Genomic DNA, 13,279 nt, shown 5'->3' with positions numbered 1-13,279 from the left:
CTTGAATTAGTGTTTTGTAAAACAGGAAGTGCTTAGGCTCCATCTTAGAGATTTCATCCTCCTGAGTTTTTGTTAATAATGCAGATTTCTAGCAGCATAATGTGAATTGCTCATGAGTATTGCGCTGGTACAGAACTGCCATGCCTTGCCTGTTGACAGCAACATCAAATGCTGCAATCAAGTACAAGTCACAGCGAGCCAGAGCTGAAACACTGGCTCACAACCAGGATGTCCACAGCCCATAATTTGCAGAAAGGAAAACTAAAGCTCAGAAAGCACAACCCGTGAAGTGGCAGAGAGCTGAGTTCTTAATCGTGTGCTCTAGCTTAGTCCATGAGAGATCAGGGTGGCTGTGTGTGCCTGGTCACAGGCTCATTTTCCATGGATTCTATGACACGAATGAGGTTGCTGTTGGACAATTGTTCATGAGTCTCTCGAGTGTCTGCATATCTTGGGGAGGTTTTGTCCTTTGTCCTTAACCCAGTAGTCTTGCATCTTCTGCCAGCATTTATGAGACTATGGCAGGGTGCCTTGTTACTCAGAAGTACAGTAAAATCTCAGACACCTCAATTCACAGTTGAAGACAGTCGTTTCAAAAGCTGTTAATACAGTTGTCCTCTGGTCAAATTAGTTTTGGAAAAGTTAAGGCCAAAAAAAAAAAAAAAAGAGAGAGAGAGAGAGATTTAAAATAGATAAAAGGGAAGGAAAGCCAGCGCCTTTTTCTGTCAACTCCTTTAATAAACTACAGAGCATTATGAATTGCTCCTAGATGTGGGGGTGAGGTGGAGTAGGCTACATTTCAAGAATTATTTATGTAGGAAAAATTCCTTCCTCCTCGCCACTATAAAATGCTTATTAACATTGGAAAGAATAACAAGGACAATAGGATATGATTAGTAGGAAACCATTTGGAAAGTCAGAGTAAAATTTAGTAAGAAAATAGATGGAAATGCAGTTGAAGGGGATCGTTTTCACATCACTTGAAAACTAGACCAAGGTAGTTGAACAAGTGCTCCAGCATCACCTACAAGATGCTTTTCCAGATATGCCCAAACCAAGCGAGTTAATGGGATTTTGCCCGAGTCAGATTTTAGAAACAGGAGGGGACTTTCAGACAATGTTAACTCTCATTTTACACATGCAGCACTGAGGCACAGGAGAAGGCAAGCACTTAATTCATTAGTGACAAATAATGGGAATCAAACCGAAGGGTTCTGAGTCTCTTTTTTGTGTTCCTCACACACTTTGCAGGGAAGGCAATAGCAACCCACTCCAGTATTCTTGCCTGGAACATCCCCATGAACTGAGGAGCCTGGTAGGCTGCAGTCCATGGGGTCGCTAGGAGTCGGACACGACTGAGCGACTTGACTTCACTTTTCACTTTCATGCATTGAAGAAGGAAATGGCAACCCACTCCAGTATTCTTGCCTGGAGAATCCCAGGGACAGGGGAGCCTGGTGGGCTGCTGTCTGTGGGGTCGCACAGAGTTGGACACGACTGAAGCAATTTAGCAGCAGCAGCAGCGGCACACACTTTGTATTATCATATTGTCCCACTGTTTATTCATAACAACCTTAAGGTCTCTAAAGGGAAATATCATGTTGTTCCACTTAAAAGCTCCTACTGCAGGGTAGCAAGCACCTGAATATCTATCATAGTCCCAACGGTCACTTGTCCCATCCAACGCTGCCCATAACGACTTTCTGCCATGACAGAGATGCTCGTTTTCTTCCCCTGTCTGATATGGTCACCAGAGCCGTGTGTAGCTATCAAACACTTGGTACGGGGCTACGGGGACTGAAGAAGCAATTTTTTAATTCCATTTAATTTTAATTAATGAAAATTTACATTTAAAAAGCCACATTTATCTGTCGTTGCTGCAGTGATGAACTGTGGTGACCACAGAGGTATCAGAGGACTGACTTTGAAGCGGAGTTAAGAGCCAAGGCTGATGTATGAATTCCAGCGAGGCTTTTTTGTTGGTGCTTGATGCTGCTCTGCGGCTTGCACAGGCCGTTTGGGCGCACTCATTCATTAGACAACGTTTACCACACCCGAGAAGGGCCGGGCCTTGCGTGCGGCGCATGGGCACAAACAACTAGACAATGCCACGCCGTTACGAATGGGCGTGGCCTAGGCACGGCACGAGAGCCGCACGTGCCGCAGGGGAGAGGGATGTCACGTAAGCGTCACTGCCCCGAGGTCTTCTGGGTCTTGGGCGGCCATCAAAGAGGGAGTACCTCAGCGTGGCGGTCACCCGGAGTTATGCCTGCTGATAGGAAGTCGACCCGGGGGAGGATTCGGTCGAGGACCCGGGCAAAATTCCGAGGATTGCAGCGGGAGCAGTCCAAGAAAGTCAATTTGGGAGGGGAGAGCAGTGCGGAGAACCCAGCGACGGAGTCAAACCCTAGGGGTAGCATGGCGTCCGCGCAGCAGTCTAGGGGGCAGGCATCTGTGCATGGCGTCCGGGGTGAGACACGCCGATCTACAGTAAAGGTGTGGGTCAGCCAGCGCTTCGGGCTGTTCCTGCTAGGTTTCTGGTTCCTCCTGCTGCTGTGCTTCTACACGAGTGCTGGTGAGTGCCTGCCCGGAGGACATTGGGCAGGGGTCCCTCAGGGGAACTGGAGGGTGAGGGTGAGGGGAAGATGTCAAAGGGGGCGACCTCTGCGCGCGGTGGTGCGAAGGCCATCTATGGCTCCCTCACAGTCGGCCCTCTTATTGATAGACAAATGGCTTCCCTCCCTCTCTCCCTTCAGAAGGACCTTCCATCCCTTCCGTCAGCTAAGAAAGCCCTTCCCTCCCTACTTGCCTGCACACAGCCCTACCCCTCTCTCACCTCCCGCCATTTATAAAACAAAATGGAGGTGAAATTCTCGGCACATAAAATCAACTGGTCTTGAACAGTGTGGTGGCATTTAGATATTGAAACGTTGAGCAGCCACCACTTCTCTCTAGTTCTAAAATATTTTCCTTACCCCGAATTCAAACCTATACCCACTAAGAGTGCAGTTACTCCTCATTTCCCAGGCCCTGCCCCTATGGATTTGTTCTGGACTTTTACTATAATTGGGAACATGTAATATTTGTCCTTCCTTGTATATGGCTTGTTCTATTTGGTGTAATGGTTTCGAGATTTTGGAACGTTGTAGCATATGTATCAGTGCGTCATCCTTTTTTTATGGCTGAATACTATTCTGTGGTATGAATATACTCCATTTTGTTTGTCCATTTATCAAATTGCTGGGCTTTTGGGTTTTTCCCCAGGGTTTTTCTCTTTCCACTTGCTGGCTATTTTGAATAATACTGTTATAAATGTGCTTAGTCACTCAGTCATGCCCAACTCTACCATCCCATGGAGTATAGTCCACCAGGCTCCTCTGTGCATGGGGATTTTCCAGGCAGGAATACTGGAGTGGTTTGCCATGCTCTTCTTCAGGGGATCTTCCCAACCCAGGGATCAAGCCCAGGTCTCCCGCATTGCAGGTGGATTCTTTACCATCTGAACCACCAGGAAAGCCCAAGAATACTGGAGTGGAGTGCCATTCCCTTCTCCAGGGGATCTTGCCCACCTAGGAATTGAACCGGGGTTTCCTGCATTGCATGCAGGTGCTTTATAGCTGAGCTATCAGGGAAGCCCCATTGTTATGAATATTCTTGTATAAATTTTTGTATATGTTGTCAGTTCTCTTGAGCATGTACCTAGGAGTGGAATTGCTAGGTCAAATGGGAATTCCATGTTGAACTGTTTGAGGAAGTCCCAAATTTTTTCTAAAGTGGTTGAGCCATTTATATTGCCACTGACAGTGTATGTGTGCTAAGTCTCTTCAGTCATGTCTGACTCTTTGCGACCCTATGGACTGTAGCCCGCCAGGTTAATCTGTCCCTGGGATTCTCCAGGCAAGATTACTGGAGTAGATTGCCATGCCCTTCTCCAGGGCATCTTTCCAACCAGTGGTGAAACCCGTGTCTCTTACATCTCCTGCATTGGCAGGCAAGTTCCCAGATGGCACTAATAGTAAAGAACCCACCTGCCAATGCAGGAGACTTAAGAGACACCGGTTCAATCCCTAGGTGGGGTAGATCCCCTGGAGAAGGAAATGGCAATCCACTCCAGTATTCTTACCTGGACAATCCCATGGACAGAGGAGCCTGACAGGCAGTAGCCCATAGGATTGCAGAGTCAGACATGACTGAAGTGACTTAGTACAGAGCACAGCACAGCACTCCCTGGGAAGCCCATGACAGTGTATGAGGGTCCTCATTTAACCAGGATTTTTTATCATCTCCCTTATTTATGAGCGCCGTTCTAGTGCAAGTGAAGTGGTATCGTATTGTGGTTTTCATTAGTATTTCCCAAAGAATTGATGCTTTTGAACTGTGGAGTTGGAGAAGACTCTTGAGAGTCCCTTTGACTGCAAGGAGATCCAACCAGTCCATTCTGAAGGAGATCAGCCCTGGGATTTTTTTGGAAGGAATGATGCTAAAGCTGAAACTCCAATACTTTGGCCACCTCATGCGAAGAGTTGACTCATTGGAAAAGACTCTGATGCTGGGAGGGATTGAGGGCGGGAGGAGAAGAGGACAGCAGAGGATGAGATGGCTGGATGGCATCACTGACTCGATGGACATGAGTCTGAGTGAACCCCGGGAGTTGGTGATGGACAGGGAGGCCTGGCATGCTGCAATTCATGGGGTCGCAGAGAGTCGGACACGACTGAGTGACTGAACTGAACTGAACTGAATGACTAATAATATTGAGTAGCTTTTCATGTGCTTTTCATATGCTCTTTGCAGAAATACCTATTCAAATCATTTGACCATTTAAAAGTGGATTGTTTGTGGTTTTGTTACTGAGTTGTAAGAGTTCATATATTCAGAATATGTGATTTTTAAATATTTTCTCTCATTCTGTAGGTTTTCTTTAAAAAAAATTTACGTATTTTTAATTGAAGGATACTTTCCTTACAATATTGTGTTGGTTTCTGCCATATATCAACATGAATCAGCCATAGGTATACATATGTGCCCTCTCTCTTGATTCTCCCTCCGTCCTCCCACCCCACCCTACCTCTCTAAGTTGAGTTCCCTGAGTCATACAGCAAATTCCCTTTGGCTATATATTTTACATATGGTAAAATGTAATATGTATATGTTTCTTTCTTTCTTTTTTTTTAAGTTTTTTTATTTTTTTAATTTCAAAATCTTTAATTCTTAAATGTGTTCCCAAACATGAACCCCCCTCCCACCTCCCTCCCCATAACATCTCTCTGGGTCATCCCCATGCACCAGCCCCAAGCATGCTGTATCCTGCGTCAGACATAGACTGGCGATTCAATTCTTACGTGATAGTATACATGTTACAATGCCATTCTCCCAAATCATCCCACCCTCTCCCTCTCCCTCTGAGTCCAAAAGTCCATTATACACATCTGTGTCTTTTTTCCTGTCTTGCATACAGGGTCGTCATTGCCATCTTTCTAAATTCCATATATATGTGTTAGTATACTCTATTGGTGTTTTTCTTTCTGGCTTACTTCACTCTGTATAATCGGCTCCAGTTTCATCCATCTCATCAGAACTGATTCAAATGAATCCTTTTTAATGGCTGAGTAATACTCCATTGTGTATATGTACCACAGCTTTCTTATCCATTCATCTGCTGATGGACATCTAGGTTGTTTCCATGTCCTGGCTATTGTAAACAGTGCTGCGATGAACATTGGGGTACATGTGTCTCTTTCAATTCTGGTTTTCTCGGTGTGTATGCCCAGCAGTGGGATTGCTGGGTCATAAGGTAGTTCTGTTTGCAATTTTTTAAGGAATCTCCACACTGTTCCCCATAGTGGCTGTACTAGTTTGCATTCCCACCAACAGTGTAGGAGGGTTCCCTTTTCTCCACACCCTCTCCAGCATTTATTGCTTGCAGATTTTTGGATCGCAGCCATTCTGACTGGTGTGAAGTGGTACCTCATTGTGGTTTTGATTTGCATTTCTCTAATAATGAGTCATGATGAGCATCTTTTCATGTGTTTGTTAGCCATCTGTATGTCTTCTTTGGAGAAATGTCTATTTAGTTCTTTGGCCCATTTTTTGATTGGGTCGTTTATTTTTCTGGAATTGAGCTGCATAAGTTGCTTGTATATTTTTGAGATTAGTTGTTTGTCAGTTGCTTCATTTGCTATTATTTTCTCCCATTCAGAAGGCTGTCTTTTTACCTTGCTTATATTTTCCTTTGTTGTGCAGAAGCTTTTAATTTTAATTAGATCCCATTTGTTTATTTTTGCTTTTATTTCCAGAATTCTGGGAGGGTGGATCATAGAGGATCCTGCTGTGATTTATGTCTGAGAGTGTTTTGCCTATGTTCTCTTCTAGGAGTTTTATAGTTTCTGGTCTTACATTTAGATCTTTAATCCATTTTGAGTTTATTTTTGTGTGGGGTGTTAGAAAGTGATCTAGTTTCATTCTTTTACAAGTGGTTGACCAGTTTTCCCAGCACCACTTGTTAAAGAGATTGTCTTTACTCCATTGTATATTCTTGCCTCTTTTGTCAAAGATAAGGTGTCCATATGTGTGTGGATTTATCTCTGGGCTTTCTATTTTGTTCCATTGATCTATATGTCTGTCTTTGTGCCAGTACCATACTGTTTTGATGACTGTGGCTTTGTAGTAGAGCCTGAAGTCAGGCAAGTTGATTCCTCCAGTTCCATTCTTATTTCTCAAGAATGCTTTGGCAATTCGAGGTTTTTTGTATTTCCATACAAATCTTGAAGTTATTTGTTCTAGTTCTGTGAAAAATATGGCTGGTAGCTTGATAGGGATTGCATTGAATTTGTAAATTGCTTTGGGTAGTATACTCATTTTCACTATATCGATTCTTCCGATCCATGAACATGGTATATTTCTCCATCTATTAGTGTCCTCTTTGATTTCTTTCATCAGTGTTTTATAGTTTTCTATATATAGGTCTTTAGTTTCTTTAGGTAGATATATTCCCAAGTATTTTATTCTTTTCGTTGCAATGGTGAATGGAATTGTTTCCTTAATTTCTATTTCTATGTGTGTTGATTTTATGTCCTGCAACTTTACTATATTCATTGATGAGCTCTAGTAATTTTCTGGTGGAGTCTTTAGGGTTTTCCATGTAGAGGATCATGTCATCTGCAAACAGTGAAAGTTTTACTTCTTCTTTTCCAATTTGGATTTCTTTTATTTCTTTTTCTGCTCTGATTGCTGTGGCCAAAACTTCCAGAACTATGTTGAATAGTAGCGGTGAGAGTGGGCACCCTTGTCTTGTTCCTGACTTTAGGGGAAATGCTTTCAATTTTTCACCATTGAGGATAATGTTTGCTGTGGGTTTGTCATATATAGCTTTTATTATGTTGAGGTATGTTCCTTCTATTCCTGCTTTCTGGAGGGTTTTTATCATAAATGGATGTTGAATTTTGTCAAAGGCCTTCTCTGCATCTATTGAGATAATCATATGGTTTTTATTTTTCAATTTGTCAATGTGGTGAATTACATTGATTGATTTGCAGATATTGAAGAATCCTTGCATCCCTGAGATAAAGCCCACTTGGTCATGGTGTATGATCTTTTAAATGTGTTGTTGGATTCTGATTGCTAGAATTTTGTTAAGGATTTTTGCATCTATGTTCATCAGTGATATTGGCCTGTAGTTTTCTTTTTTTGTGACATCTTTGTCAGGTTTTGGTATTAGAGTGATGGTGGCCTCATAGAATGAGTTTGGAAGTTTTCCTTCCTCTGCAATTTTCTGGAAGAGTTTGAGTAGGATAGGTGTTAGCTCTTCTCGAAATTTTTGGTACAATTCAGCTGTGAAGCCGTCTGGACCTGGGCTTTTGTCTGCTGGAAGATTTCTGATTACAGTTTCAATTTCCATGCTTGTGATGGGTCTGTTAAGATTTTCTATTTCTTCCTGGTTCAGTTTTGGAAAATTGTAGTTTTCTAAGAATTTGTCCATTTCTTCCACGTTGTCCATTTTATTGGCATACAACTGCTGATAGTAGTCTCTTATGATCCTTTGTATTTCTGTGTTGTCTGTTGTGATCTCTCCATTTTCATTTCTAATTTTATTGATTTGATTTTTCTCTCTTTGCTTCTTGATGAGTCTGGCTAATGGTTTGTCAATTTTATTTATCCTTTCAAAGAACCAGCTTTTGGCTTTGTTGATTTTTGCTATGGTTTCTTTTGTTTCTTTTGCATTTATTTCTGCCCTAATTTTTAAGATTTCTTTCCTTCTCCTAACTCTGGGGTTCTCCATTTCTTCCTTTTCTAGTTGCTTTAGTTGTAGAGTTAGGTTATTTATTTGACTTTTTTCTTATTTCTTGAGATATGCCTGTATTGCTATGAACTTTCCTCTTAGCACTGCTTTTATAGTGTCCCGCAGGTTTTGGGTTGTTGTGTTTTCATTTTCATTAGTTTCTATGCATATTTTGATTTCTTTTTTGATTTCTTCTGTGATTTGTTGGTTATTCAGAAGTGTGTTGTTCAACCTCCATATGTTGGAATTTTTAATAGTTTTTCTCCTGTAATTGAGATCTAATCTTAATGCATTATGGTCAGAAAAGATCCTTGGAATGATTTCGATTTTTTTGAATTTATCAAGTTTAGATTTATGGCCCAGGATGTGATCTATCCTGGAGAATATTCCATGAGCACTTGAAAAAAAGGTGAAATTCATTGTTTTGGGGTGAAATGTCCTATAGATATCAATTAGATCTAACTGATCTAATGTATCATTTAAAGTTTGCGTTTCTTTGTTAATTTTCTGTTTAGTTGATCTGTCCATAGGTGTGAGTGGGGTATTAAAGTCTCCCACTATTATTGTGTTATTGTTGATTTCCCCTTTCATACTTGTTAGCATTTGTCTTACATATTGCGGTGCTCCTATATTGGGTGCATATATATTTATAATTGTTATATCTTCTTCTTGGATTGATCCTTTGATCATTATGTAGTGGCCTTCTTTGTCTCTTTTCACAGCCTTTGTTTTAAAGTCTATTTTATCGGATATGAGTATTGCCACTCCTGCTTTCTTTTGGTCTCTATTTGAGTGGAATATCTTTTTCCAGCCCTTCACTTTCAGTCTGTATGTGTCCCTTGTTTTGAGGTGGGTCTCTTGTAAGCAGCATATAGAGGGGTCTTGTTTTTGTATCAATTCGGCCAGTCTTTGCCTTTTGGTTGGGGTGTTCAACCCATTTACGTTTAAGGTAATTATTGATAAGTATGATCCCGTTACCATTTACTTTATTGTTTTGGGTTCGGGTTTATACACCCTTTTCGTGTTTCCTGTCTAGAGAATATCCTTTAGAATTTGTTGGAGAGCTGGTTTGGTGGTGCTGAATTCTCTCAGCTTTTGCTTGTCTGTAAAGCTTTTGATTTCTCCTTCGTATTTGAATGAGATCCTTGCTGGGTACAGTAATCTGGGCTGTAGGTTATTGTCTTTCATCACTTTAAGTATGTCTTGCCATTCCCTCCTGGCCTGAAGAGTTTCTATTGAAAGATCTGCTGTTATCCTTATGGGAATCCCCTTGTGTGTTATTTGTTGTTTTTCCCTTGCTGCTTTTAATATTTGTTCTTTGTGTTTGATCTTTGTTAATTTGATTAATATGTGTCTTGGGTGTTTCGCCTTGGGTTTATCCTATTTGGAACTCTCTGTGTTTCTTGGACTTGGGTGATTATTTCCTTCCCCATTTTAGGGAAGTTTTCAACTATTATCTCCTCAAGGATTTTCTCATGATCTTTCTTTCTGTCTTTTTCTTCTGGGACTTCTATAATTCGAGTGTTGGAGCATTTCATATTGTCCTGGAGGTCTCTGAGATTGTCCTCGTTTCTTTTAATTCGTTTTTCTTGTTTCCTCTCTGATTCATTTATTTCTACCATTCTATCTTCTATTTCACTAATCCTATCTTCTGCCTCCGTTATTCTACTATTTGTTGCCTCCAGAGTGTTTCTGATCTCATTTATTGCGTTATTCATTATATTTTGACTCTTTTTTATTTCTTCTAGGTCCTTGTTAAACCTTTCTTGCATCTTATCAATCCTTGTCTCTAGCCTATTTATCTGTGTTTCCATTTTGATTTCAAGATTTTGGATCATTTTCACTATCAATATTTGGAATTCCTTCTCAGGTAGATTCCCTACTTCTTCCTCTTTTGTTTGGTTTGGTGGACAACTCTCCTGTTCCTTTACCTGCTGAGTATTCCTCTGTCTCGTCATCTTGGTTATATTGCTGCGTTTGGGGTGGCCTTTTTATATTCTGGTAATTTGTGGAGTTCTCTTTATTATGGAGCTTCCTCACTGTGGGTGGGGTTCTATCAGTGGCTTTTCAAGGTTTCCTGGTTAGGAAGGCTTGTGTTGGAGTTCTGGTGGGTGGAGCTGGGTTTCTTCTCTCTGGAGTGCAGTGGAGTGACCAGTAATGGGTTATGAGACATCAAAGGTTTTGGAATAATTTTGAGCTGCCTGTATATTGAAGCTCAGGGGAGTGTTCCCGTGTTGCTGGAGAATTTGAGTGGTATGTCTTGTTTTGGAACTTGTTGGCCCTTGGGTGGAGCTTGGTTTCGGTGTAGGTATGAAGGCATTTGATGAGCTGCTATTGCTTAATGTTCCCTGAATTCAAGAGTTCTCTAATGTTTTCAGGCTTTGGATTTAAGCCTCCTGCTTCTGGTTTTCAGTTTTATTTTTACAGTAGCCTCTAGACTTCTCCATCCATACAGCACCGATGATAAAACATCTAGGTTAAAGATGAAAAGTTTCTCCACATTGAGGGACACTCGGAGAGGTTCACTGAGTTACAAGGAGAAGAGAAGATGGAGGGGGTAGTTAGAGGTAACTGGAATGAGATGCGGTGAGATCAAAAGAGGAGAGAGCAAGCTAGCCAGTAGTTACTTCCTTATGTGCGCTCTATAGTCTGGACTTCTCAGAGGTATTTACGGAGTTATACAGGGAAGAGGAGAGGGAGGAAGTAGACAGAGGTGACCAGGAGGATAAGAGAGAGTAATGAGAAGGAGAGAGACATATCCTGCCAGTAACCAGTTCCTTAGGTGTTCTCCACCGTCTGGAACACACAGAGATTCACAGAGTTGGATAGAGAAGAGATGGGGGAGAAAAGAGACAGAGGCCACCTGGTGGAGAAAAAGGAGACTCCAAAGGAGGAGAGAGTGGTCAAACCAGTAATCTCGCTCTCAGGTAAACTTGGGTAGTGAAGTTTGGGTTTTTAAATGTACAAAATTGACAACAAAAATCTAAGAGCAAAGATTAAAAATCTGTTTTTGAAGACAATGGTCTGCTTTTCTGGTTGCCTGATGTCCTCTGCCAGCCTACAGAAGTTGTTTTGTGGAGTTTGCTCAGCGTTGAAATGTTCTTTTGAGGGATTTGTGAGGGAGAAAGTGGTCTTCCCGTCCTATTCCTCCGCCATCTTTACAGTTCCCCCTATGTATATGTTTCCACTGTACTCTCTCCATTTGTCCCACCGTCTCCTTCCTGCTTCCACCCCATATTGGTAAGTCTCTTTTCTATGTCTGAGTCTCCATTGTTGCCCTGCAAATAGATTCATAAGTACCATCTTTCTAGATTCCAGATATATGCATTAGTGTACGGTATTTGTTTTTCTCTTTCTGACTTCACTGTATGATAGGCACTAGGTTCATCCACCTCATTAGAACTGACTCAAAACATGTTCCTTTTTGTGGCTGAATAATATTCCATTGTATGTATGCATCACAGCTTCTTTATCCATTCATCTGTTTTATTTTAATAGTTTTGTGGTTTTAGTCCTTATATTTAGATTGTTGATCTGGTTTGTATTAATTTTTGTTTGTGGTGCATGTTAGGGGTCTAGCATTCTTTTTGCTTGTGAATATTTGAACTGTGGTGTTGGAGAAGACTCTTGAGAGTCCCTTGGACTGCACGGAGATCCAACCAGTCCATTCTAAAGGAGATCAGTCCTGGGTGTTCATTGGAAGGACTGATGCTAAAGCTGAAACTACAATACTTTGGCCACCTCATGTGAAGAGTTGACTCATTGGAAAAGACCCTGATGCTGGGAGGGATTGGGGGCAGGAGGAGAAGGGGACAACAGAGGATTAGATGGCTGGATGGCATCACTGACTCGATGGACATGAGTTTGAGTAACTCCAGGAGTTGGTGATGGACAGGGAGGCCTGGTGTGCTGCGATTCATGGGGTCACAAAGAGTCGGACATGACAGAATGGCTGAACTGAACTGAACTGATCCAGTTATTTCAGTGCCATTTGTTGAAGAGACTATTCATTCCCCTTTGAATAGTCTTGACACCCTGTTGAAAATCAGTTGACCATAGACCTATGGGTTTATTGATGGACTCTTAAATTCTGTTCTGTTGGTCTATGTGTCTGTTCCTATGCCAGTACCATACTCTGATTACTATAGATTTGTAGCAAGTTGAGAAAGCTGGACATGTGATTGCTTCAGTTTTGTTCCTTCTCATATTGCTTTGAGTATTCAAGGCCTCTTATAATTCCATATAAATTTGAGGACTAACTTTTCTATTTATGCAAAAATGTCACAAGTTTTGATAGAGATTGTATTGAATCTGTAGATCACAGTGGACAGTATTGCTATCATAACAATATTAAGTCTTTCAAGCTATGAATATGGCATGTCTTTCCATTAATGGATATCTTCTTTAATTTATTTCAGCAATGTTTTATAGTATTTGTTATACAAGTCTTTAACCTCCTTGGTCAAATTTAGTCCTAGATATTTTATTCTTTTGGGTGCTATTGTAAATGAAGTTCTCTTAATTTCCTTTTTGGATTATTTATTGCTGGTGTATAGAAGTACAACTTACTTTTGCATGTTGATCTTGTACCCTACAACTTTGCTGAATTATATGAGCTCTAGTAGGTTTTGTTGTGAACTTTAAAAAATATTCTGCCTATAGAATTATTTTATCTGTGAATAGAGATAGTTGTTTTTCCTTTACATTTTGGATGTCTTTTATTTCATTTTGTATTCTACTTGCTCTAACTAGAACTTTCAATGTAGTGTTGAATAGCAGTGGTAAAAGTGGGCATCTTTATCTTCTAATCTTAGAGGGAAATCTTTTAGTTTTTTGCTGTTGATTATGATGTTAGCTGTTGATTTTTCATAAATGCTCTTTATCACATTGAGGAAAATCCCTTCTATTCATAGTTTGGTGAGTGGTTCGATCATAAAAGTTTGATTTTGCCAAATATTTTCTCTGTACCAATTGAGATGATCATGTGAATTTTTTTCCCCT

At 40.9% G+C, this 13,279-nt stretch overlaps 1 protein-coding gene across 1 annotated transcript in view; it reads left to right on the top strand.

Moving 5' to 3' along the window:
* The first annotated feature begins 2,210 nt into the window (after window positions 1–2,210).
* The window catches only part of FMR1NB (fragile X mental retardation 1 neighbor), a 54,323-nt gene continuing 43,254 nt past the window's right edge, over window positions 2,211–13,279 (top strand). The window contains exon 1 of the mRNA XM_005700467.2: window positions 2,211–2,575. Coding sequence (XP_005700524.2) covers window positions 2,266–2,575 — 310 coding nt within the window. The 5' untranslated portion in view covers window positions 2,211–2,265. The remainder of the gene's footprint in view (window positions 2,576–13,279) is intronic.

This window comes from Capra hircus, unplaced genomic scaffold (genome assembly GCF_001704415.2).
Source record: "Capra hircus breed San Clemente unplaced genomic scaffold, ASM170441v1, whole genome shotgun sequence".
Lineage (NCBI taxonomy): Eukaryota > Metazoa > Chordata > Mammalia > Artiodactyla > Bovidae > Capra > Capra hircus.
This window is presented reverse-complemented; position numbering and strand designations above follow the sequence as displayed.